This window comes from Ctenopharyngodon idella, chromosome 24 (genome assembly GCF_019924925.1).
Source record: "Ctenopharyngodon idella isolate HZGC_01 chromosome 24, HZGC01, whole genome shotgun sequence".
Lineage (NCBI taxonomy): Eukaryota > Metazoa > Chordata > Actinopteri > Cypriniformes > Xenocyprididae > Ctenopharyngodon > Ctenopharyngodon idella.
The window spans coordinates 15,836,115-15,863,647 of record NC_067243.1 but is presented as its reverse complement, the minus strand read 5'-3'; the positions used below and the strand labels follow the sequence as shown (position 1 = coordinate 15,863,647).

The 27,533-nt window shown below is 38.7% G+C and overlaps 1 protein-coding gene and 1 long non-coding RNA gene across 3 annotated transcripts in view; one reads left to right on the top strand and one right to left on the bottom strand.

The window, feature by feature from the left end:
* Positions 1-70: 70 nt before the first annotated feature.
* Positions 71-7,859, top strand: LOC127506618 (uncharacterized). The gene is made up of 2 exons (XR_007928095.1): positions 71-3,315; positions 3,420-7,859. It is a non-coding gene; the product is annotated as an uncharacterized LOC127506618 (long non-coding RNA).
* Positions 4,191-27,533, bottom strand: part of map1ab (microtubule-associated protein 1Ab) — a 42,195-nt gene continuing 18,852 nt past the window's right edge. For both annotated transcript variants that reach the window (XM_051883155.1, XM_051883156.1), the window contains 5 exons: positions 21,057-21,139; positions 20,744-20,881; positions 10,298-20,660; positions 9,287-9,516; positions 4,191-8,590 (listed from right to left, as the gene is read on the bottom strand). In XM_051883155.1, the coding sequence (XP_051739115.1) occupies positions 8,435-8,590; positions 9,287-9,516; positions 10,298-20,660; positions 20,744-20,881; positions 21,057-21,139 (10,970 nt within the window). In that variant the 3' untranslated portion in view covers positions 4,191-8,434. The remainder of the gene's footprint in view (positions 8,591-9,286; positions 9,517-10,297; positions 20,661-20,743; positions 20,882-21,056; positions 21,140-27,533) is intronic.

Genomic DNA, 27,533 nt, shown 5'->3' with positions numbered 1-27,533 from the left:
TAAATGACATTATTTTCATTTTTGGGTGAACTAACCCTTTAACTAGCGGTGTGAATGCCACAATCAGAATCAAGTATTTCAGAGACCCGCGATAACCTCTACGTTTTTAACCAGACTAGTTTTACTGCATGACCATGGTAAACCGTAGTGTAATTTCAGGTTTGCCGAATGTATGTGGAAAATATATGAGACAAGTTACACAAGTTTTTTCCAGGAAAAAACAGATACTTGGCGTACACGGACATACAGGAATCCATGAAATTTCATGGACATACACTGCGGGTTGTGAGGACTGATGTCAGGTGTGGACATTTCATATGTTAATGAATATCAGTTAAAGGTGCTTGATGTGCTCTCAGATTGAGAGAGGGGGGTGAGCAAGCGAAGTTTCACAAAATAGTCTTAATAAATTTAAACAAATAAATTATAAAGCTAGCTTTATCATTTTTGACAGCACCATTAGTTTGTATTGGCGGTATGGTTCTGTTCTGGGCAAGAACTCCCTGCCCATCCATGCTGCCTAGCATGGATAAGAGCAGGGAGAGCAGCGATAACCCCCACTAGGGTAAACAGAACACAACCAAGATAAGGTATGCAGATATCATTAATGTTCTTAATGATAATAATTTAATGTAACAGCATAATTCAAGAAAAAGGAGTCCGATTCAAAGAGGTATATAAGAGGCCAAGTCCTGACAGGATGAGAGGAGGAGCTGGGGATGGGGTAATTAGCTCCTGAGCAAATCGATTAAGCTGCTGATAATACTGAATGGACCTTAGATGAGTGAATGAACAGTGCTCTCTTCCACTCTCATTACCTACAACTGAGGTGCCCTTGAGCAAGGCACCTAACCCCTAATCTCTCCCTGGGCGCCGCAGCAAAAATGGCTGCCCACTGCTCCGGGTGTGTGTTCATGATGTGTGTCTGCGCACTTGGATTGGTGAAATGCAGAGCACAAATTCCGAGTATGGGACACCATACTTGGCCCCACGTCATGTCACTTTCACTGTCACTTTCATATATAGGGATGAGGTGATAGGCGTCATATACCTTATAGGTAGACGTGGATCAAATGAAAGTCAGCTGATGCGAGCTTGACTAACGTGACCTGCCAGAACTAACGCTACACTTGATATGTATGATTTATAATTTGAAGGCATCCTCTCTCCCCAATTTCATTCCTCTTTCCATATTGTTTCACAGAAATGAAGACCTGAGGCCATATTCACAAAACATTTGATTTTACCACCACTAAGAGTTCTCCTAAATAGATGTAAAAGTTCTTAGGTAAGAGTTATCTTTTAAAACCTTTTCACAAAGCTACTGAGACTAACTTTTACTAAGGAACAGAGAGAAATGTTAAGCTAAGGGAAAGGGTGGGGTTGACCTCATTGCTATGGATGATATCAGCACGCTTACTAACTATGCACACAGTGATTGGCTGATAGAGGAGGGGTCTCTGTCAGTGAATTAATGATAGAAATATTGTAGAACAAGGTATCATATTGCCATATTAAAAGATTTTAAAATGTAAGCTAAGTATTACTAATTAAACAAGTATATGTTCAGCTAATTGTCAGCCTCTTACATGTCTGCATCTCGAGAGATTTCAAGCTACAAATTGTTTTATAAACAAAGTTCGGGAGGAGCGCGTTCAAATGGTCGAGAGGAGGCATATATACACAGCCGACTCACCTAGTTACCTCGACAGCTTTCTGCATCCACCCTTCACACCGACTCCTCACTCTCGGCTGGATACGGGGGTGAACTCTGGGTTTGCGCTAAATTCTGAGCTCTGAGCCTCCCCTTGGACAGCATGCCAAATATGCTTATTTGACTTTTTTACTCTATTCAATCATTTGTAAGTGTGAGCTCGTTGAAACAACTGCCACAGGTAACCAGACATTATTTTTAATTTATTTAATATTTATTTTTGCCATTTTTGCCTTTTTATTATGATAGTAACAGTGAGTAGACAGGAATCGAGTGGAAGAGAGAAAGGGGGGACGGGATCGGGAAAGGTTCACAAGCCGGAACTTGAGCTCAGGTCACCCGAGCTGCCCACAAGGCTATCAGCACAGATGATGGGAACATTATTTTAAACTTAACTGCAATGTTTTGTTCTCCATCATTCAATGCATTTTGCCTGTATATAAATGAACCTTTATGTTATCGCATCACAGATTAAAATCTATAAATCAAAATATTTATTGCATTTATGAAGAAAAGTCTCAGCACCCAAGTCTCTATCACCTATTGCCTCAATGGTGTACAGTGTTTTTGGGCGGATTGCCAGCAACAGCCATTTTAGGATTGTTTGTGATTTTGTCTTAGTAATGGGTGTCCTCTTTTCACAGATTTAGGAGCTGGTTGTAGCACTAAAATGCTTTGAGAAATACTCTTAAAGCGAAAAATTTAGGAGTCCTAAAATTAGGAATGACATGCCCATTATTTTTAATGCTGTGAGTGCTGTGAGTGAGGTGTCAGGGTCAAGTAAGCGCTCTTCCCCCTGGTACAAACTGGAACAAAATCCCTTTCAATCGTTCCAGAATGAAATCATTATTTCAAAACAAGTAATTAAAAAAGTTATTATTTTGTTCTGATAATTTGTCAATGACAAATTGTCATGATATCAAGGAAGCCAATAATTTTTTTCCACTGTAAACATTTATACTTTCACTACATCTCTTCACAGATTGCTTTAATTGCCCACTTGAATGCACAAGAGAAAAAACGGTTATCTGTTTTACTGTGCATCCGTGGAAGGCACAGCGTTTGGTGCCCTCTGAAGACCCCACCCCCTAAAACCAGGGGTCACATTTTTTTCCCCGAACCGGGTTGCATATTTTAGGCCTGTTTTTTCAGACCAACTCTAGCAAAACCTGGCAACACTGCCAGTCACACTTCTTGAAGAGCCGTTTTTAGCCAACAGCTACAGACTGAAACACAAGCCTGCACAGTTCTCAGAAGAATCCACTTCATCCTGATGCACAAACCAGGTAAGACTGATTATCTATATTGTGTAAAACTAATATATTTAATGTCTAAACTATATTAATACTACATTTTGTCCTCATCTAATGGTTCCTCTTTTCCACAGTTTCCTACACCTTAGACTGGGTCAACTTATCTTCTGCGATTGTAAAGTAACATTCAGAAGGCTGTTGCAACCTTTTAATATCCATTTTTATATTGTTTTATCTATCCAGCTAAATATTTTCTGTTACTAACCATATTTTATGTCTTATGTATCCTTCATCCCATCCCAGAAAGGCCCAGCTGAAACAGTCAAAAAAGGCAAAAGAGAGACAACAGTAAGTTTCGAAATTGATAAAACAATGTAATTTTTTTAAAATAAGTATGCTGTTATTAATTTGTTGTGAGTGTTTTCAGTGGTTACATTACTGTTATTTTTTAGTTGCCAGGAGAAGAGGTCAACAGAGACAAACACAGAAAGAGCATTTCGAAGGACAGAAATGGTAGAGCTCAATGTAAGATGAGGAAGATTGTTGTTGTTGATGTGGATGCATGCAGGAGCTACAGTGAGGAATGGAATCTACTGGGACACATCATTTCATGTGTTATTTACTGCTTTTGTTTGAAATCTTTAAATTAAAGTAGATGTTGTATTTTTGTATTGGGTTGGGATCTAACGGCACACCTAGCCTGCAACCTATCAAATCAAATCACCTAGCCGTAAGGGTTTTGGGAGGGATATATTTTAAATCTAACCAATCAAGTCACTTTGCTGTAAGGGTTGTGGGTGGGATAAATTTAGTTTACCAATGAAATGACTTTTGAGGAAAGTCTGTGTGCTCAGTGGCCCAATAGCTGTCTCTTGTGGGGGTGGGTTTAGCCTCAAAGCAACCAATCCAGTTTAACACGAATGACCAAAAGGGGAGGGACGAATGGCACAAAGGTAGGAATGTCCCCTGAAAAAAAGGTGCCTAAGGGGATAACTTGCCATGGCAACAAATGGCCATTGCGTGAAAGAATATCTCAATAACATATATCCAAATTGGTATAATTTCAGCACGGACCCATGGTATTTCCCATATCTGGTCAGTAATACTCCCGGACTCGTCCGAAATTCTGCGGTGGTACTACTGTTCCATATACACCTCTTTTCACGTAGTGTTTTTGGATCAACAGTCTGACAAGAGGGGGAAAAAATGAACCACAGAAAGAGTTTTCCAAATTTTTGTGTATTTTATTGATGATGACCAGGATGGTTCCCTTTACAGTAAATCAGCAGAAATCTACTTTTGCATTGAGCTTTTAAAGACAGAATGTTGAATATTGCACTAAAGAAGAAGAGAACTAAGATTCATACAGCGCCAAAGAACGAGGAAATATCACAGCATCTTCTCGACAACATCTTAGGGTAAACAGAAGCCAAGCCCAATAATATATGCATATTTCAGTACCATAAAGACAGTTAGCTTCAAATATATCTTCTTAAAATAGTTTTGTTTTAATTCTGATCATTAAACAATTACATTCAGGAGTATAACTAATAAGGTCACATGCAAAGATGGATACGTATACATGACATATGGCCAAATGAATCCATCACATGATGATGCATTTGATGTGGAATGAAATCGAACTAATAGAGATTCGTAGAGGTACTTTAACTTTGCAGTCTTTTTTTTACGTTTAGGAAATTAGAATTACAATGACCATAGAACTTCCTGAAAAGAAAGCGTTTCACATAAATGACCACGTCAGCTATTTTTATTTATATGTACAGGTTACGCCATTTGTTTTGATCTCTATTTTGACATTTCAAGTCATTGTAAAGGAGGAATCTTTACGTCTGTAGTGTATTCAGTTTTCAGTGTGTAGTTGGTAGCCCTCTGCAAACCAAAGTTGTTGTATCTTATTTTTAAGAGAGTTCTGTATTTGTACGAAAATCAGCAACAGCTGAATGTAATATTTTGTCATGAGTCACTCACGATTCTAACCACTGTTCTTTCGGTGACCCATTTTCTGAGGTTCACTGTTCCATGTGCATATTTTGCTAGTTCTTTGTTTTGTTCAAGCAGCATCCAGCAAAGCAACTTTTACATTCAAAAATATTATTTAAAGTTAGTGCATTCATCTTTAACACAAAACTATTTTGTGTAAAGAAATCACAGCTAATTAACAAGACCATATAGTACTTGTTACTAAGGCCAGGTATTTGAAATAAAACATTTTCAAATATGAAAATATATCCACACCATAGGACGTACAGTACAGATTCAGCCCATTTTAACAATCCTTCTAGCAAAAGAAAAAAAAAAAAAGATTTTGGTCTCAGTGTGGGTTTCATTTGTGTACACTGGTGGAATTGGGTATTAAACTGTATATATTTAACCAATAAACTAGTTTAATCTTCAAGGCTACTGTCTTTTCGAGGCCCTAGAGGTAAATTATTTGACCACCACTGGTAACCTGTGCATTCTCAGTAAAAGTACACAAAGAACCTGTCACTTTGACCATCTTAAAGACAATTTCTTAATCTATATTCAAATAACACAATATGCTAAATACCGACTTTTACATTTAAAAAAATCAAGACAGACTAAAAACAGATCCACTCACTGTAAATATACTGGATTAAGGTTAGGGATGCAGTATTTCAGAGCTTGTTTTGGAAAAGAATAGATGATGGCACTGCTGCCTTGAAAGCAAGGCTACTTTCAAGGACAGAACAATTGTGCATTTACCAATGAGGCCTTGATGTTTTGCTATTGAAGATACTGCTCACAATGTAATTGAAGATGTTGGGCAGCTTTCTCAAATCAAGTCTATTTTAGTTCCAAATGCACAAGCAAATGATAGACTGCTAATATGTTCTTTCTGCCTTTTTTGTAAATGGTGTAACTTCAGGTTAGGTTGAATTAATATTCATTAAAAGAGATTAAGCTCCATAAAAATGCCGATTAATTTATTGATATAGCTCTGTTCTCAACAACTGACCTTCATACAATTTAATATAGAGCCGCTTTTCCACCGTCAGGCCGTTGCTTAAACGTTCCATTCAGTGCCGATCCGGCCCAGCCGGTACGGATATGGTTTTATTTTCCACTGCAGGGCTGATAACAGAGCTCTTCGGAATGTAACACAAATGTGTAAGTTGTTGCCTTGGTGTAAATCGAGATGTAAATAGCGACTACAATTTGGAGGATCTTCAGATATTTCTTTTCATATTATCATTAACTTGCGTTAACTTCGCTCAAATAGCGCGCTTGGACAGCTACAGTGAAACTGACAGCCAGGCAACAGACAAGTGACCAATCCCGAGTGGCCACATCACTACACGTATTCTACCAGCACGGTTTTCTGAATTCCTGGCCAAGAATGATTTGTAATCCAAACCAAGTTTAAGTGGAAATATAACTGGAACTGTTCCTTACCGTTCTTGCAACCATTCGGCCCCACGGTGGAAAAGCGGCTTAGGTAATAGTAGCTTAAGTAGTTCCTGTCCACTTCGTCAGACAAAAAAACAAATGTATCTGACAATCAGTCATTTTAATAAAAAATTTTATATTTGCTTTTTCAAATAAATTAAGGTTACTTAATTATTTACATTATGCCTATCTACCAAACTGACTTCATTTTAGAAAAGTGCAATCGTACTTGGTGCAACAATGTTATCATTATAAACACCTGCTGCTTTTATAATACTTTAACTTGTCATTAAATTAAAACTGTATTAACTGTATTAGCGTAAACTTGAAGTAAGGCTATAAAGAATTTCTAATTCCAGATAATCCAAAATAAATTTATATTAATAGACATTATATATATATATATATATATATATATATATATATATATTTATAATGTCTATGCAATAACTCAGCATTTTCTTCGTTAAACAACACGCAAAAGGCACACGAGGGTAACCCTCACTGTCTGCTCTCACAACACCCATGAAATCTATTCAATTCTATTTATTAGTCTGTCTATAACAGATGTCTCTATTGCTACATTTTGATATATATAGTGTAATTTCCACTGCCAGTTTCTATTTAAACCAGTTAAACCTAAAGTGCTTGTGGGTCAGGGAATCTCAGGTTGGGGAAAAAAAAAAAAAAAGTATATCAACATTGCACCAACAAAACATTCAGCATGTCACAAGTCTGAATCCTCCACATTAAAATATAAAACTTTTAGTTGATCCTAAAGTGGCCGCATTTAAATTTCCATAACACTTTGACGATTTTATTTAAAATTATAATAACAAAATCAGAACATAATGTAATTGGCAATAAAACACAATTTCCATCTGTCTCTAGTGGTGGTCTACTCAAATAATGGACAGATGGGATGCAAGCTGCTCATTATTAGTCAGTTTTTGAAGAGAGGGGTGGACCCCAACACATCCCCTGAACAGATCACTAGATTAATGTACCTAGAAGTTTAGTCTGAAGAGCATCATGCTTTAGGAAGGTAACTGCAATACCAAATTAACACTACTGTTATACTTTCTATAACTTTTCACCCTTCTATAACCAGTCACATTTTCATATCAGAGCCTATTCAACCGAAATCTGTCATATCAGTGAGTTGGTGGTTTGTAAAGATGCCATCTACTTTGCCTTACTCTTAAAAGAGTAAGTCTTCACTACCATCACATTATTGAGATAAAACAATTGGATTGCATGTTTGAATAAAGAATTAATAATCTCTTGTCAACTAAAGACATAAATCTTGGATTATGGTTGATTTTGTTTTTTAAAATTGCCATTTGAAAGAATTGAGATTTGGCACAAATCCTCTTTGGATTAGCAATTTAGAGCACATTTATTTCTTTCTTCACTCTATGCTGGTATGTGATCTCATGGGGAGACTGTGTCTAGCCTCATTGTAATAGTCACTCACAAGACAGAACTGTTTTGAGTCTGTTCGCTTAAGTTATTTGCTCTAAGGCCGTGTGACCTTAAGTTTAGAGTATTTTTTCCCAGGCAACTGTGTCTATATGTGGTTATGTGTGCTAAGATTGATGATAAAGGATGCGGAATGTGAATCAGATGATGCTTTAACCAATTTACAGAGGGCATTTTTTTGTGCTTCGAATTCGAAATACAGGCAGGACAAAATTTTGGTCTCTTTAAGTTATGTTAAAGAATATGAGTAATCTCAATTTGCAATTTAACTTCAGCCTACGTTGAACATTATATTACTATTTCATAGCAGCTAGCTAGTGAACATTCAGTTTTCTGCCAAAGCCTTGCAGATGCAATCAAAAATGTACAATAGATTCAGGACCAAAGCTTACAATAAAGTCCTTTGACAGCACTAGGATTTTGTTGCATTTTTGAGGATTAGAATATAAACTATAAATGGCAGCAGATGGAAGGCTGTGGGTGGAGTAACTCATCTAAACCTAAAATATTAGAAATGAATGAGGAATGAATGGCAATTTAAAAAGAAAAGAATTCAAAATTCTATTTTGCAGGCAGGGAAAGATTCATCTTGCATGACCACTGTGCTGCTGCTGGCCAAGACCATTATATTCAGGTCCTGCTGTTTCTCATGGGTCTGTTGATACCAGTCCCGAGTTACCTCTGTGTCATGTGTAGGGATTAAAGTGACCTAAATGAGAAGAAGATTGTCATTGTCAGAGATCAGATTAAATATAAAAGTAAATGTTCTGCTTGCAAGTGAGACCTGAGGACAGGGGTTTTCAAACATTTTGAGGGACCTCCTCTCCTAAAATATAAATGCATCTATGTAATTTCATGTATAAAATCCCATTTTTACTGTGTGAGACAAAACATAAATAAATACTTGGCTTTTATATGGTCATTGTCCTAAAGCTAAAACATTTTTTTTCTTCACAAAACTATATTGATTTTTTTCTTACTGTTAAAAGCTAGTACAGTAAATAGGATACTAAAAAATACAAATATATATAAAAAGAAAATAAGATAATAAATATAAAAATAGAAATATAGGATAAAATATAATAAAAAATTAAATGGAACAAAAAAAATCCTGAACAGTTTAAAAAACAGTGAAATGGTCAACAGTCAAAATTTGCTGAATGTCAATGTAAAACAAATCATTACATTAAACATATTTAATCAATATTTTGAGTACATTTTAACTTTGACAGCCCAAAAAAAAAAAAATTTTGTAAAAAGAAAAAAAATCTCAATTTTTTTCATACTCCCTAACAGCCCCTTGTGTCCCCAGACCCCCGTTTGAAAACCCCTGTTTTAGAGGAGTACTACAACAGACAAACTTTGTTCCATGACTTTTTGTTTTTAGTGTAAAGTCAAAAGGTACCTGGAGATTAGTGCCCCATTGCGCTTTCCCTTCTAGGAGTGCATCTAGAACTGCACGGCTGGGTTCACCACTGCCTGGATCATTTCCACTGACGACGTAATATGCTGCTCGCACTCGCTTGAAGAACTCTTGATCAACATTTTTAGCACTGCAGTGGTTGGGAATGTAAGCTAGGTCGACATAGATGGGTGGTCCAGGTGGAGTCCCAGTGCTGGATTTCAGATTGGAGCCTAAAAGAATATAACATTGGTTTGCATATGTGGTCTAGTGCAGGACCATTGCTGTGCAGTCGAGATAATTGTCTAGCTTATACTGATATTTATTTTAGTTACGATCATTAACCAATAAATATCTGTTCTAGTTTGTCTAAATAAATTTTAAAAAAAAAGGCTTTACGAATCTTTTGTTTTCAAATCAGTGGTTTGGAGCATGTATCAAACTGCCAAAGTCACGCCCCCCAGTGGTGAACCATTGAAATTTCGGAACACTTATGATGTAACGAAGCCTTGTTTACTGAAATCATGAGACTCGAACCACTGATTTGAAACAAAAGATTTGTTAAGCTTCGAAGCTTCCTGAAGCAGTGTTTTGAAATCGCTCATCACTAGATATTGTTGATTAAAGTCGTTATTTGTTTTTTTGCCGCACAAAAAGTATTCTCATCGCTTCATAACATTAAGGTTGAACCACTGTAGTCACATGAACTGTTTTAAATATGTCTTTAGTAGCTTTCTGGGCATCTGAAAGTGTTAATTATCTTGCTGTCAATGTAGGCCTCCTTGAACCATCGGATTTCACGAAAAATATCTTAATTTGTGTTCCAAGGATGAACGAAGGTCTTACCTGTGTGGAACGACATGAGGATGAGTAATTAATGACAGAATTTTCATTTTTGGGTGAACTAACCCTTTAAGTGAGTGTTATATGACAGCAATATTCATTTTCGACCAATAAATGAATAAAATCTGTGCTTATATGGTAATAATGTATCATGCATCCTGATATTTGTACCTGCATTACTCTTAACACCATTGACCAATCCTCTTCCTGGGTTGTAGATGTCTCCCCTGGATCCCTGTGTCTCAGACATTTTGGACAAGCGAAAAGTCTTCTCTGAATCTTTTCTTTTAAGAGCATGAGGTGAGGAGTCTTTGGATGTCTGCTTCACAGGGGTAGAAGATCTCCTGCCTTTTGCATCTCCTTTACGTGATGGCGATGCAGATTTTCCTAGTGTCTTCCTCAAGCCTCTATTTGTTTTAAGGTCTTTCTTCACTGGTCGTTCTGTGTGGGTCTGGCCATTAAGAAGGGCCTCTGGGTCCACCATGCACACATCAGGGTGTGGTGGGTGAGGAAGAGGGTCTTTCACTGGGATGGGAGGGGGATCGTGACTCTTCGGGGAGGAGGAATGATGGCTTCCTCCACTGCTGCCAGCTGCAGACATTTTGTCCACTGGTAGATGTTCTGCATCTTCATCAGAGTCTAGGTTTCCTTCAGCTGTAATTGATGGACATTCTTCAGTCTCTGGAGGAACATCTGAGTCAGACTGTGATGGGAGTGACTCGCTCAAAGATGTAGGAGGAGTTTCCTCCCCTGCTAGCATAATGCCGTGCCCTGTTGCCGTACTGCTCGGCATGCTGTGCGATCCCTCCTTGCCATCCTCATGGTGACTGTGGGGATGACAATGCTGCTGCTTGTGGGATCTCCTTTTGACAGAGTGCTGCTCACGCTCGTCATCTCTTGAATGATCACTTCTGGCATCTTCCTCTCCCTCCTCACTTGATAGCTCCTGTGGGCTTGGATTAATAAAGGATGGTGAGATATCTCCTTTACGGTGTTTGAAAAGTGAAGGTGAATGGGAGGATGTGGCCTCCATTCCAAGATCAGAGGGTCGAGTGAATCCTTCATCTGACTTCTTGCAGACCTCAGGGTAACAAGCCTGTGCTCCTGATGGAGGAGTTGGTGGACGTTCTTTTGAATCATGCTTCACTTTCTCCTCTTCAGTCCCCTCTTTCTCTTCTATACCTTCATAAACATCTTCCCCATAGCCAGGTGGAGCCTTTAGACATACAACATCTTCATGCTGCATTGTGGACGCAAGGGTACTATGCTGGCTAGACTCAACAGTATTTGTTTTGCTGTCTTTTTCCTTCATCTTTTCTACTGTTAGCTCTTTATTCTCTTCATTTTTTTCCTTACATTCCTTTTCTACAAACATTTCCGTTTGTTCTACCTCTTTCTTTACTTTTGACTCTTCAGTTTTACCTTCACTTTCACTCTTTTGCTCTGACTTCTTGCAACAAACTTCTTGCAATGGGATCTCTCCCATCTTTTCTGACCTCACTTCAACCTCCTTTTCAGGTTGTATCTGTTCTTCCTCTATTGCTTTATGTTTTACTTCTTCTTTCTCATCTGTCTTACTCTTCTCTTCATATTCCATCTTGCTCACTTTTGATTCTTTAATTTCAACCCTCTCCTGTGCTTTCTCAGCCAAGTCTTTACTTTCCTCAGACTTCTCTGATCCTTCTTGCTTTATACATTGTTCACTTAGTGTGCTAGTACTGAGAGTCCCACAAGCTGTGACTGGCACCTTCTGAGAACTTGTCATTTCTGTTGGTCCATCTGTGGTGTGCAGATCAAATGAATGTAATGTTGTGGTTGAGGGTTTTACATCAGTATGTTGCTCTGGTAAAGACGCTGTGCTTAATTTTTCAGTAGCTGAAGATCTTTCACACTCAATTCTGCATGGCAACGTTCCTTCCTCAAAATTGCTTTTGTTGTCCTCAGGCTCATCATCAGAGGATTTTTCTTGTGAGTGTTTGTCCGCAGAGTCAGCCTTCTCCAAAGGTACAATGTCAAACTTGAGGGATGTGGAAGGTGCCACCTCAGTTGGGTGAGCTGCATGCTCAGAAGTTGCTGATTCTGGCAGTTTTGAAGAATGTGGTTCTGCTACATGTTTAGGATCAGAGACTAGATCCCTGTCAGATTTAATGCTTGACATATCCTCCTCTGACTTTTCCTCTGCCGATGATGTTTGATCTTGAAGAAACGATTTGGATTCCTCCAGGGGACTGAGAGGAGAAAACCTGGCAAGACTGGATATTGACTCAGCTGTTGTTGTAGCAGGTGTCATTCGATCGGAGACTTCCATGTATTCATCTTTTTTTAAACACGGTAAATCCATAATGGGCGATTCTTCCTCTTTCAGGGATGAGTACTCAAATGATATACTGTCTCCATCTGACCTTAGTTGGACACTAGGAATATTAATCGGTGGTTCTAGCCCTTCTCCAAGGTGTTGACCAGTTGAATATGAGGCAGAGGTTGAAGAAGAGTAACTAAAAGATGAAGATGATGAGTAAGTTGTATCAGACATGGCTGCTTGAGCAACAGCTAGGGATTCAGATACTTCAGGCTTTTTATCAGAAATTTTCTGTGGTTCATGTTTGTCATCGCTGGATTTAGGTATGTCAGACTGGACTGAACTAGTATCTTCTTTCTTGGACTGCTCACCCTCCTTGCTGATTACATCCTGGTGCTCTCCATGTACTGATGATGGCTCTGTTGTGGGTGACATTTTGTCTGTGTATGAGTCACCAACCATGCCTGTCTGTAGAACTTTTGCAGTTGCTCCAAAAGCTAAGGAACCAGTGGTGTCTTCTTGTTTTGTTTCGAGTGGTTTAGATGTAGTTGTGGTATCAAATGCTGCTTTGGACTCTTTCTCAGACATCTCTCTGGCACCCTTTTCAACATCCAAGTCACTTGCATTTTCCTCTTCCTCTTCCTCATCCTCATAGTCATCCTCTTCTTCTGCAAATATTTTTTGGCTTCTGACCAAGCATTCCTCTGTCTCTGCACTCACAATCAATGTCTTGCTGGAAAGAGAATCTGTTTTGCCAGTACACTCAAGTGCAAGAACATTGTCATCAACTTTCATAGACTGCCCCGAAGAACCAGGAGTGGCGGTGCTGGGATCTTCAGCCAATAACCTGGCAGGCAGCATGTCCTTTTCAGGTGGTGAGTACCGACCAGAAGAAAATGGGTCATCTTTGCTTTCAGCTGAATCCAGTTTGTTTTTATCTTTGTTACTTTGACTTGATATTGGACTCTCCATTTTGTTCTCATCATAGGCAGATGTTGATGAAGTTGTTAGACTCTGAAGACTTTGATCTTGTGATGATGCGAGAGGGCCTTGTGGAGTGGAAGCTTCAGTCCCGTGGGTTTTGGTCTTGTCCAAGTCCTCTGAATGAGACATTGTCAGTGTTTCTTCTGTTTTATGGTCTTTCTCTTGCGTATCAGGTTTTGAAAGGCAGGAAGCAGATGTACATGGTTCTTTATCTGACAATTTAACATGACTTTCATCATCTTTTTCTTGAGGAAGAAAATGTGTGACCTCTTTCTCCTTCTCCTTCTCTTCTCTCTCCAATTTCTCTGATTTGTCTTGCAAATCACTAGAGGCAAACAAGCTTGAACCTGCTGCCGAAATGGCTTTGCTGTCAGTTGTAAAACTACTGTCGACAAAAAGATCTGGTCTCTCTTCTCTAACCAATTCTTCCTCTTGGTATCGCTCCTTATTGTCTTGCTCTGAGTAGGCACTGTGGCTGCTGTGAATACTTGAAGTCTGGTAATCAACCTTGCTGAAAGACACTGGCTCATCATCACTTTGTTCCTCTACTGAACAAGTAGCTCCTAGCAAAGATGCCAGACTTTTTCTATTTTCATCTAAATCTCTATCCAGACTAGGGTACTGGTCTTCTTCCTCTTTTTCTCTCTCAGTGTCTTTTGAAATGGGCTTTTCATAAGGCTCATATTTAGAAGCTTCATAGCTTTCTTTTTCCACTTCATACATCATTTTGTCATCAGATTTCATTTTCTCGCTATCAGCCTTTTCAGCACATTTCTCATCAGCACTATCAGTCTTTTGAAAATCAGAATGTGACTCTAACCCTGGAGAGGCAGCCTCTCGTTCTCCTTCCCTTTCCCTCTCAGCCTCCTTCTCAAGTTTTGCGGCTTCCTTTGCAGAGATCATTGTTTGATGTTGGCTATCCTCAACACTGCCTTGAATTTCGAAGCTAGGCAGTGTGATACTCATTGGTTTGCTCTCAGTTAGAGTCTCTTTTTTACTTGTATCTGCAGTAGGTGTAAGTGATGTGGTATCCACCTTACACCCCTTCTCTGGTTCAGTTGATGTGCCACTTGAATCTCTAGTCAACTCTTTCTCTTCTAAATGGGCCACAATTTCCTCTTTTTTCATACTTGTCTCAGGTGGTTGTGCAGAACTGCTTAACTTTGGTTCCTCTGACTTCCATGGTTCCACTGATAATGGTCTTGAACCAGCACCTCCCATACAAACAGCATCTCCTTCATCCTCCTCTGTACTTTCATCTTCATCTGAAAATTTGGTTGGAAACGTAGTTTCAAAGGTTGACTTGATGTCTTTTGTTTTGTCTACAGTTGAGGTCTCTTCGATGCATTTTTCTTTATAATCTAAATTTAATTTGCATCCAATGTCTGATGATAGAAAGGTATCTGTTTCATGTAATGTGTCTTGTTTGATATCTTCTTTAGGTTCATCTTTCAATTCCAAATTTTCTTCACGGCTCAGATCTGAGGTCTCAAAAATCTGTTCTGAAGATTTATCTAGAGATTTCTGTTTAGTTCCCAAGTCCATTTTAGTGTCATCTGACACCAATTTTGATGCATCTTCTTTCATTAATTGCTCCTCAGAGTCTTTGCTAACTTTTGAATCCATTGTTTTATCTTCTACAATGGGAAGGTCTACAGTATCGTGTTCTGATTTTGAAACCTCAGATTTTGATTCTGATGTAATCTGTTCTGTCTTTTCTTCTCCTACAGATATGGTCTCAAGTTTTTGTTTTGTGTCTGATGGTGCATCTGTTGCCATACTTGTTTGAGGAACTTCAGTTACAGTCTCTTTTGTGTGTTTTTCTTCATACTGTTGGTCCTTCTTAGCAGCCATATCTGTACTATCAGATAGTGATTGATCTGTAGATATCTGAAGTTGAGTATGTTCCGCATACTTATCTTTAGATTCATATGGTTTTGAGGATATGTCTTCAAACTCAACTGGTTGTTCAGATTTGAAAAATATGCCTTTGCTTATTTCATCTTCTTTAGCTTGCAAAACTTCGTTCTCTAGTTCTCTTATTGCCTGGGATTCACTCTTCACTTCAGATTCAAAATCAGATTTAGAGATAGTAAGCTTATCTGTTTTTTCATAAGTCTGACATTCTGTAGATTCTTCATCCGGCTTGCTAGTTAGCTTCACAACCTCTTTGTTTTCGCGGTCCTGATCATCTTTAGCAGACAAATCTAATTTCTCAGATACAGACAGCGAGACTTGACCTTGGATCAATTCTGCTGGTTCATCTCTAGATTCTTGGTCTGATACTAGTGAGGAATCCATTTTGTCTGAAATGGATAGTTGTGTTTTGGATTTAGTGTCTTCTACAGTTTTTTCCATATCTTGGCTAGTTTGGTGCACATCATCTGTGTCCTGTGAAATAATGGAATGTGGAATTTGAGGCTCTTCTTTGGATGATACATCTGCTTTTACTAAATGTTGTGTGGTTTGAGTTTCTTCCAATAGTTTCTCCTTCAAGTCCTCATCTTGTTTACTAGTAATTTCAGTCTCACCTGGAGCTGCCCCTAATATATGAGGTTCCATCTCTTGCACTGACTTCCTTTTAGATTCTTGTTCATCTTCAGCAGACATATCCTTCTTTATAATGGACACCTCTGCGTGCATCTCTGTAGGTTGAACATCTGGTTTTGAGAGGGAAATTTGCTCTTGTGTCACAGATTTTAATTCCTCTACATTTTTATCCATAGTTTCTTCATGTTCTTTGGCAGCTGAAATATTTTTCTCACATGTCAGCCCAGCCTCACTTTTACTTTCTGCCTTTTCTTCATCTTTTAAGGTAACATCTGTTTTTTCACTTAACTGTTGTATTTGAGATTTGAGGCCATCTGTGTCTTCCTTAAACTGGGCTATACAGATGGATGAATCAGTTTCCACCAAAGCCACCTGTTCAGGTATAATATCAGCTGACTCCGATTTCTGCTCAGAGGTCTTTTCCGGTTTAGTTGTCATATCTGTCTCTACAGTGTCCTGTGTCTCCGTATGAGATGTCAATGTTTCTGCTTTGATGTCTGGGCTTTCTAAAAACTGACAAGATGTATCAGTCAGATCTTTCTCTTTGGATTCCTTTACCAATTTAGAAGAAATTTTGTCTTGCTCTGACTGAATTTCTTGTTTCTCCTGTTTCTCTATCTCCGACCTTTCCAGAACTGCTGGAGAACTCTTGTCTTGAAACTCTTCTTCATTTGCATTTTTCTTATCAAAATCCTCTTTAGAGGGCAAAGCTTCTTTTTCAGGTTCTGATATTACATCACCTTTATCTGTAACCTCTGCATACTTTAATAATTGGTCTTTCTCCTTATGCTTCTCTTCAGCATCATCTCTCTCACCCTCCTTTTCTTTCTCCTCTCTTTTCACTTCTTTGTCTGTAGATGATTTTAAATCACAAGTTTCTTCAACGTCATATTCATAAGATAACTTGCTATCTTTATCCTCAAGGATTACAGCCTTACTGCTCTCTTTTAAGTCCTCTTCAACTTCGCCCTTCTTTTCAACACTTGGATCAGGCATTACCATTGTATCACTAATTTCTTTTGATGGTAGAATTGATATACTTTCTTTTTTAGCTAAGAAGTCATCAACAAGTGGAGATGGTGCTGAGGTTGCTTCCTGGATTATCTTCTTTTCTTCCTCCTCTGCTCGAGGTATTTCCTTCTCATCTAAAATGTCAGGTTTTTGTTTCCCACTCTCCTTTTCAAATTTAATTTCAGTAGTGCTAAGTGGCACTCCTGGTTCTTGTTGGGTCTCTTTAAGAAGCATTTTATCTTTCTTTTCCACAGGTGACATTCTTAAGGGAGAGTGAGATGCACTAGGTGGTCCAGAATGGGTAGGAGAAGCCATTTTCACAGTGCTGTCATCAGGGCTAATGCACCGGTCTTCCACCTCTGGAAAAACACTAGCTTCAGAAACAGGAAGCTTAGAAACACTGTGCGATGGGGAAGAGAGTATTGTTTGTACTTCGAAAGACGAATCCTCCCTAGGAGGTGATACTGATGCCTTCTCTATCTCAGGAGGTGAGGATTTTTCATCAGATGAAGTATCAGGAACTAAAGGCACAAGACTTTTGGGTTTGTCCATTTCTTTCTCCTTGTGTTCAAGTTTATCAGGTGAGGCATATCCTTCTTGTAACTTTTCAAGTGAAATGTCAATATTTGGTGTTTGATCTTCATATTCATCCTCCTCTTCATCATCGTAATGGGCAGCCATCTCAATTCCCTCGGTTTTGCCTTCTAAGGGAAGTGGAGGAGATTCCTCAGAGGGAGATGATTTGAAGCACTTGTCTTCCTCTAAGGAGGATGTTGGTGAGATGGTTCCAGCAGAATGTAGGTGATCTTTTCCTTGGGTGGCCTCAGTCTGAGAAACCGGTTGAACGGTGTCCAAGACCAGGGAGCTTTTTCCAGTGTCTTCGGTCTGAGGTGCTGTAACTGATGCCACTGACTGATCTTCTGCAACGGAAGTGGGTAAAGAAGACAGTTTGTCATACTCTGTTATGGATGTTGCAGAAGAAACATGTTCCTCTTCAGCTAATGGAGCTGCGAGTATGCTGGTGTAGATAGAAATAGCTGGCTCTTGTGCACCCATCAATACTTTGCCTGTTCCATTGCCCACTGCAGCTGCCTGCATTTCTCTCATTCCATGGATGGCATCAAAAGAGCCTGGTTGGTCTGGGACAGAGACATCATAGCTACCAACCTCATATTGAAGGTGTGGTATCCTGTCCTCTGCTTCTTCATGGATCTCCTCATCTGAGATGGTCTGCTCAGTCTCAGAGTAACCTGGTATGGTTTCATCCTGGATGTATGACAAGTTTTCTGCTGCAGCAGCTCCTTGGGCTGTAGAGGTAATGCCAGCTGTGACACCTCCAACATTTGACAAGTATGCATCCTCTTCTTCCTTGATTTTCTCAGCTGAGAGATCTTTTATTTCTTCATCTGCAATGGCATCCAAATCCTCTGCTTCCTCTAACTCAGCTTTTTCAATCACATCCTCTTCTTCAAGCTGCTCCTCTTCAACTTCAATCTTTCTTTCCTCTGCTTGTTTTTGCTTCTCCATTTCCTCAACTTCATGCTTTCTGTCCACTCCCTCCAAGTCTTTGGTTTCCTTTGCTCCCCCTTCATCCTCTTCATCTCCGATTCCCATGTCTTCCTCCTCCTCTTCCTCTGTCTTTTTAACAGGCTGTATCTCAACCTCCTCCTCATCTTCATCTTCAATTGCAGCACCCTCATCCTCAAATTTCTCTAATTCTGATGTTTGGGGCTCATCCTGTTGTTCTTTCACTTCTGCTGATGGCACTTCTTCGATTTCTGCTGATAGCGCTACTTCTTTCTCTGTAGTTTTCTGTTCCACAATATCGGTTTCTGTAACATGATCTTGTTCGTGTTCCTCTGCAGCATTTGAAGTTTCATCATCTCTTTCAGCTGGCAATCCGGAGACAGTAAGGGCACTTTTAGGGGCTTCAGACTGATCTGTCACTTCAGTGGGTCTCATTTCATCAAAGTCTTTTGTTAAATCTTCGGGAATAGATGGAGAAATTATGGCTTCTCCTGTCCCATTCTCCTGTTTCTCAAGTTTGATCTTCTCAGCCACTGGTTCTGCCGCAATCTCTGCACACTCTACCTTGGCAGTTGTAGGTTTGCTCTTTATTGTTTTGGGTTTACCTTGGGTTTTGGCCTTGTGGAGGGTCTTCCTGACCTCTGGAGTGAAAGGTTTCAGGTCAGGTTTGGTTATTTTCCTAAGTTCGAGTTTTGATGTGTCCTTGGCTTTAAACTTTTTCTCATCTTTTTTCACAGCATCATCTTTTTTAATTTCACGTTTTTCTTTCTTAACTTCCCTCTTTTCTTTGTCTTTCTTTTCATCCATTTTGGACACCCTTTCCTTTGGGTGTTTTTTCAGTGATTTCTCCTTCAATAACTTTTTCTTTTCTGTCACTTCTGTTTTCGGTTTCAATGGCTTGGTGTGCTTCTTTTCTTCTTTTTTCTCAATCTTGTTTTCTTTGACAGAGTCACTCTTTGTTTCGACTATGGATGCATCCTCATGCTCATCGGTTTCTTTCTTAGAAGGCTTAGCTGGTGCGTGTGTCTTGGGAGATGATTTGAGACTTTCTTTGCTGTCAGTTCTTTGCTTTAGCTTTGTTTGTTTTACAGCTGAAGGTGAAACGCCAGAATTTATGTCTTTTTGTGTGGCTACTGGATACCGCAAGAAATCAAGGTGCTTCAACTTTTCAAGCCCTTCAAGGATTTTGTTCTGAGGTGCATTTCCAGGGAATAAAACCCTTACAATTTTCTCAGAGGGGTTGGCAGGAAGCCATACGACGAGAGCTGCAATAGATGTCAAATACGGTACAGATATTTCTCCCTCTTTTCCATTGGCAAGCACTATCCCCGTCTTGGCCTTGCTGTTACCTGCCCACTTCTGCATGAGGAACTGCATTTCCTTACTGTCCTTCACAGGGTTCAGGACAAACATGTCTAACCTGCCCACACCCATCTTGTGAAAAAGAGTAATGGGCTCAATGGTATTACTAACCACTCGAAAAAGAGGCTCAGGCTTAATTCCCAGCTTGCTGAGGTATTGCAATGTAAGAGAGGCTTCCTCAATACTTCGCTTAACTTTCAAATTTGATTCTGATGTGCGAAGCTTGTCGGGTACATTGAAGAACATGACTCCGAGCTCTGGCGATATCAGGTTCTTCATCCAGTCACTGTAGGTGGTTGAGCCTTGAGACTGCTCTTCCTCCTGCTCTGCAACCTTCCTTTGAAGGAGTCCATTGATCCCAGGAAGATTATCAGCACCAATATGTGTAAGAAGGATAGAATCAATACGATCTAAATGTCTGACAAGCTTCCAGAAGCATGACCTTCTGTCAGAGCCACCGTCAATCAGAATGTTAAAACCATTGACAGCAAAAAGTGCAGAGTCTCCCCGTCCACCAGGAAAGATGTAGCAGCAAGGCTTTGAGAGCTTTAAGAATCCTCCAGAGGTTGGAGGTTCAAGAAGGTCAAATGGGGATGGTACATCCACAGTCTCAGATATATATTCGGTAAACTCAGTGACCCCCTCCATCTTAGGGAGTATGGGCTCTGGATTCAGCCTATAATTCAGCAACTCCCTAATGTGTTGCTGTTGCCCCAGAGAGCTCCAGCCTGCCTCACCACGACAACACACAGTCAGTGATCCCTGCTGTCCAGAGCTGGATTTAGCCAGTAAATGACTGACCTACATGAGGAAAACAAGTTACAATTAGTCAAGATGTATTGTTTTTTTATCAATTTAAATACAATTATATTATGTAAGCTTACCCCAGAGTCAGAAAACACACGTGAGAAGGTTTGATGACTGAACACTCCGGTTTGGAGAACCAGGTCACCTTGGTCAGAGCTCTGCCCACTCAGGACCAGCAGTTTATGCACAGCTGGGTCAGATACAAGACAATGGATCTAGGACATATTAAGAGACATAGAGGACATTTAAAACACATTAGTCTATTAGAGTCAGTCTGTTTGCAGCAAGGTTATGCTTAAACAAGGTTATAAGTCTAACATCAAACTTATTCATCAGTCTTTATTAGAAACATACAGCATCTTGTTCAGAAATTTTCTTTAAATAACTTACCTCAGAGATAACAGTATCTTCTGACGGGTTTACTAATACAACAGTCTCAAGAACATCACTTTTGTGGTGCAGAGTCCTTTGTCCTGGAAGAAAGAAATATGTTTTTTATTATTGATATTCAGATATTAAGTTACACATATCCATTGTGACTAGTCTCTTTGAGCCTCTTTATGATTTAACGATTTTGATGATCTAAATGAGTGTGCTTTCTGTTGGCTTTTCAAAAATTGTAGCTGTGTATAATTTGACGTAGTTAAACTACATTATGGCTACTCTTTGTGAAAGTATTTGGCTAAGCTACAAACTACTAACTACACTGAAGCTACTTAAGGAGGTTACATTTTTTTTTAAATATATAACTATACAATGATATCAATCAAAACTGCACTTCTCTGGCACAAAAACAATGAGTGAATGAATGAATGAATAGACTGACATCAAATTTAATCTCATTAATTTATAATAAATAAAAAAATAAAATAAGAATATTCCTTAGGTATATAACTGAATCAATGATTCTTTTTTGATTCTGTTCATTTACTGTCCGAATGAACTGATTCAACTTAATGAATCACACTTTATGATGAACCAATTCACTAGATCGAATCAAACTTTAGGATAAACCAATTTAGGTTGCTTGTTACTGGAAAAGTGTCACCAAAACTGTATGTCAGTATTCTAAAAAAGAGAAACACACTAATCAAAATGATATAAGAAAACTTATTCGGGAAAGTGCTAAATGCTAATTTGTAACTGAAATGCCCAACACCGCCGCCAGAGCTTAATCCTCCAAAGCATGTCCTGTAACAACACTGTATTGATTTGTTCATTTGAAAGTCAATGATAGCAGGCATATGATTGATTATTGTTAATTAAAATGAATGTCCCTGAAAGGCATAGCTATCACTCAAATCAATCTTCATTCATTTTGAAAAGGACTCCAAGATGGACAGTATAGCATGTCCACTGCTACAAGACAACCTTAGTGCAATGCATTTCAAGGACACTCCTGCAAGAGTCCTGTTAATGAAACATAATGGATGTTTGGATTATAGTCAGAATTAAGGGGTTTAGGGGTTTAAGTGTATATTACGATAAGAGGATATCCATGTGAAGCTAAAAGGGAGAAATCACAAATGCAACACAAGTCTTTACATTGCCTGAAGAGTCCAGTCCAAACACATTTATCCTGCGTTTTCAGTTGTGTAAAGAGTGTTATAAGAGCAGGGTGTATGGAGGAATTAGTGGGATAATCAAAGAGCTGCTGAACGCAGCACGACTGGGGTTTGGACCAAGCTGGCCTAAGCCCAGCATTGCTTCTATGAGCCAGATGGTGTGAGATGGAAGTACAGAAGTGAAAGTACAACATATGTGATGACTGGTGAGGCAGATCTCACCAGGACAAACTGAATGCAAATAATACAGGCTGCCACGGAAACGACAACCTAGTAGCTCCGACCCTGCTGCTCTCTGCAGATTGACCAAGTACAAAGAAACAAGAGAAAGTCTCAGGCACTGCAATGCCTGGCCATTGGCACAATGCCCAGAGCAACATGGGTCTATTGGCTTTTTGTAATGAATACTTTGTGTGTTGCTCTCTTTGTTGTTGTTTGATAAAAATCTTAGGAAGAGGTAAAGCTCAGAAGATTAACAAAGGTGATAAAAAATGACACTTTTTTGAAACTCTTGACAGTCCGGAATTAACTAAAAAAATCAATGTTAGAGTGGTAAAAAGTATAAATTTAAATTTTTTAAATACAAAAAATAAATATAATTATGGTTGAATCTTTACAAAAAAAAGAAAGACTGTAAATTTTAAATGTGTATATCTGCTAAAAGTGAATTTTAACAACTTTTAGGAGAACATTAGCATATTGATGATCTCAAAATGGACTTAAAACCCACAAAACTCCTTTGCCATTTTGAATAAACAGATGGTTTTGCAGAGCAGTGTGTTCAGCCAGCTTCCAGTTTTCCACTACTCCCTTTGGCAGTTTTCCACAGTCGCTAAAGAACGGGAAAGAATGTAGCATTGTAACAGTAGTCTAAAAGTCCAAGGCTAAGTTAAGGTATCCAGTTTATCTGGTGAAGAACAAGCAACTTTATAACTGCTGATTATTAATTAATGGCTTAGGTTTGACAGCAGAAACATCTTAATTGCATTAGCATCATAAAACAGTCATTTTTTAAGAAGGTCTCAGTGTAGAGATCCAGTCCTACCTCACCTGACCCGCTTGATATAAATATCCGCTCATGAACTCTAAAAATGAGAGCACTCTGTTAAAATAAGCTCAAACAGTGCTATGATAGAAGACAGACCAAGTATCCGCACTGCTCCAGATATTTTGCTCTAGATATGGTCACCCAAGAGATTGAGGCCTGTGGAAGTTTGGGAACAGAATCGCCTCATCCGAGCATCTAAAACAGTCACTCATGCCACCATCCTGTGCTTTTGGGAGCAAATAACCTTGTGAACGGCACGACTTGCTTTGGTGCACTGTATTAGCAATGCTAAATCTGTCTGTCCCAGTGGAACAGGCCATTTAATTCCCATTTCACGTACAGATGAGCAATATTATGACATTTCTTTTTATTATTATTTAAAATTTGACATGAACATTCATGAAGCATAAAGCACCACAGGTGTTTGTTTTTATCTAACTAGCTTTTCAGCACGGAGAGAATTAATGTTACTTGAGGGGCTTATGGTAATCCCATAAATGTGTCATCAATCCAGTCTTAGTCTACACCAGTGGTTGAGAGAAGTATGATGGGAGACTTTAAAAGACCATTAAAGTAATAATCAGAAATTATTATAAATTATAGCGCTAGCCACCATATCATTCGTGCAGATGAGCAATTTCTGCTATAGTACATGATGTTAGTGCTCTATACACTCTATAAAGCCCTAAAACAAGCTGCCCAATATTTCTTTGGACGCTCTCTGTTGCATCTACACAAGAAGCAAGTGCCCTAGTTTCTTATGGTAATCCTAGTCCTGTGATTTGGCAATGCTGAATGATTCTGCTGTTAAGCATATTAAAGCCTCTTTTATCGCGGATGTGTCACTGAATCTCAGACAGCCACCTGGGTAAAGGGTGTGGCAGCGGCACAATGCCCCAGCAGGAGTGCATGTTGTGCTTTTATGCCTTATTTGCATGGATTCCTGATTTGAACTTTTATACTGGCAAAATACAGAGTTCTTTTGTTTCACAGAAATAGTAACATCTGATAATTTGCACAATAAGTTGGCAGTCCACAAATGGAAATATGAGACATAAATGAAGAAGCATATGCAAAGTAGCTTAATAAAATATCTAGGCCTAATATGTAGGCCTATTTATGTAAAAATAAAATATGTAATAAGTAGGGCTAAACAGTAAAATCGAAACCAATATAAAATTTATAATAAACACTTAAAAGAAAGTAATTGTACATATACTTTTGTTGTTCAATGCGGTTATGAGGTCAACTTATTTTAATGTTACATAAAAATAATATTCACAGTGACCCCAAACCTTTGAACAGGTTTAGTAGGTTTTGTATTCCTATATTTAAAGGAACACGCCACTATTTTTTGAAAATAGGCTCATTTTCCAACTCCCCTAGAGTTAAACAGTTGACTTTTATCGTTTTCGAATCCATTCAGCCGATCTCCGGGTCTGGCGGTACCACTTTTAGGTGCAGCTTAGCATAGATCATTTAATCTGATTAGACCGTTAGCATCTCGCTCAAAAATGACCAAAAAGTTTTGATATTTTTCCCATTTAAAACTTGACTCTTCTGTAGTTACATCGTGTACTAAGGCCGACGGAAAATGAAAAGTTGTAATTTTCTAGGCCGATATGGCTAGGAACTATACTCTCATTCCAGCGTAATAATCAAGGAACTTTGCTGCCGTACCATGGATGCAGCAGGCGCAATGATATTACGCAGCGCCTGAAAAAAGCTCATCTTCAGTGTATTACGGTTCAAATAGATACGGTTCAGGATCTGCACCAAAGTAAATATCTTCTGAATCGTCTCTCACAAATGTCTCCATGTTTGCAAGGCATGCTCCCTGTGCAAGCAGGTGGTCACGTTGGTTATGTTGACGGAAGTTAGCCTATTTTCAGGCGCTGCGTAATATCATTGCACCTGCTGCACCCATGGTACAGCAGCAAAGTTCCTTGATTATTACGCCAGAATGAGAGTATAGTTCCTAGCCATATCGGCCTAGTCTTAGTAAACGAAGTAACTGCAGAAGAGTCAAGTTTTAAATAGGAAAAAATATTGAAACTCTTTGGTCATTTTTGAGCGAGATGCTAACGGTCTAATCAGATTCAATGATCTATGCTAACCTGCAGCTAAAAGTGCTACCGCCAGACCCGGAGATCGGCTGGATGGATTCAAAAACGGTAAAACTCAACTGTTTAACTCTAGGGGAGTTGGAAAATGAGCCTATTTTCAAAAATAGTGGCGTGTTCCTTTAAGCAATACTCTTGATAAACAACAGTATTACTGAAAAAAAAAAATTCTTCTGTTTTTATCTTCATCATTTTATAAAAAAAAATTTGCACACAGTACGTTAGACATTTAAGTATACATTAAATATAGACTTCAGTTTGCACATTGTGAGAAGAGCACATTAGGTAAGATGTGGGCTAAGGAGGAAGCAAGTTTTAAAGAAAGAAAAGGGTACGAGAAAATTGTTGGTGCTGTACCACTGTTTCCTAGGGCACCAGAAAACTCCAGCCTAAACCTGAGCCAACTATGAGATCATGCCACCACACAGACCGTTCATTAGCATTTGAAGCCACATCTTTGTGGTTCTGAATAAGGGTTGGATGTTTCTCCAACACTGACGAAACTCCACAACTCTGTGCCATTTCATCACAACGTCCCGGTGCCACAAAGACCTCAGACTATACATAATATGGCCACATAAATGTGACATTTTAATAGGTAGGAACAAAAGAACAATGAAGAAAAGATTTAGACCTAAGAAAATAGTAAGTGCTTGATAAGTGCATCTTTTATAGTTGACCTTATTGAGTAAAGATATATTATATACCCAGCACACTGCCAGTTCAAATAAAGGAAAATGTCATAAGTATACAGCAAGTGATGGAAAAATACACATGCTCAAATGTTAATAACCGGTTTGAACTGCAATACAGAGTCATGCTTATGAAGCAGGTAGAAAGCAGTATAAATAGCGAACACCTTCTGATCTAAGAGAGAACATGGGTCTGTTCTATGAGTCAGCATTTCCTTTGAAATGTCAGTGTTTTCGACGGACTTTTAACCAGATGATTTACAGACAGCGCAGGGGTGGACTTGAAAATTAGCAACTGACAGGTTGAGGTTGAGAATTATATATGTTTAATAATAACATTTGATAGTATGTAAATAGATCTTGAGTATTCATGTTGCCATCTTTAAAATCAAAGTATATAATAAAGTAATTGTAATGAAAATAATGTGCCATGTTTCATGCATAATTCATTTAACATTAGAGTAAGGTATTCAAATGACTATTAACAAAGGCAAGGCCTTTAGATGTTACATAAGCAGAGCCAGATGTGCTGTATTAAAGGGTTAGTTCACCCAAAAATGAAAACTATGTAATTAATTACTCACCCTCATGTCGTTCCACACCCGTAAGACCTTCGTTCATCTTCAGAACACAAATTAAGATGTTTTTGATAAAATCCGATGGCTCAGAGAGGCCTGCATTGCCAGTAAAAACACTCCCTTTTTCAATGCCCAGAAAGCTACTAAAAACATATTTAAAACAGTTCATGTGACTACAGTGGTTCAACCTTAATATTATGAAGCGACGAGAATACTTCTTGTGCACCAAAATTAACAAAATAGCGACTTTATTCAACTATATCTAGCGATGCGCGATTTCAAAACGATGCTTCATGAAGCTTCGAAGCTTTACGAATCTTTTGTTTCAAATCAGTGGTTCAGAGCGCCAAAATTAAATGATTTCAGTAAACGAGGCTTCGTTACGTCATAAGTGTTTTGAAATTGCAAAGGTTTATCACTGGGGGGGTGCTCTGAACCACTGAATTGAAACAAAAGATTCGTAAAGCTTTGAAGCTTCATGAAGCAGTGTTTTGAAATCGCCCATCACTAGATATTGCTGAATAAAGTTGCTATTTAGTTATTTTTGGCGCACAAGAAGTATTTTAGTCACTTTATAAATATTAAGGTTGAACCACTGTAGTCACAAGAACTGTTTTAAATATGTTTTTAGTAGCTTTCTGGGCATTGAAAAAGGGAGTGTTATTGCTGGCGATGCAGGCTTCACTGAGCCATCAGATTTTATTAAAAATATCTTAATTTGTGTTCTGAAGATGAACGAAGGTCTTACGGGTGTGGAACGACATGAGGGTAAGTAATTAATAATTTTCATTTTTGGGTGAACTAACCCTTTAAGCCTATCATAAATCTTTTCGTTCTAAACATTATTCAGCTCTTTGAAGA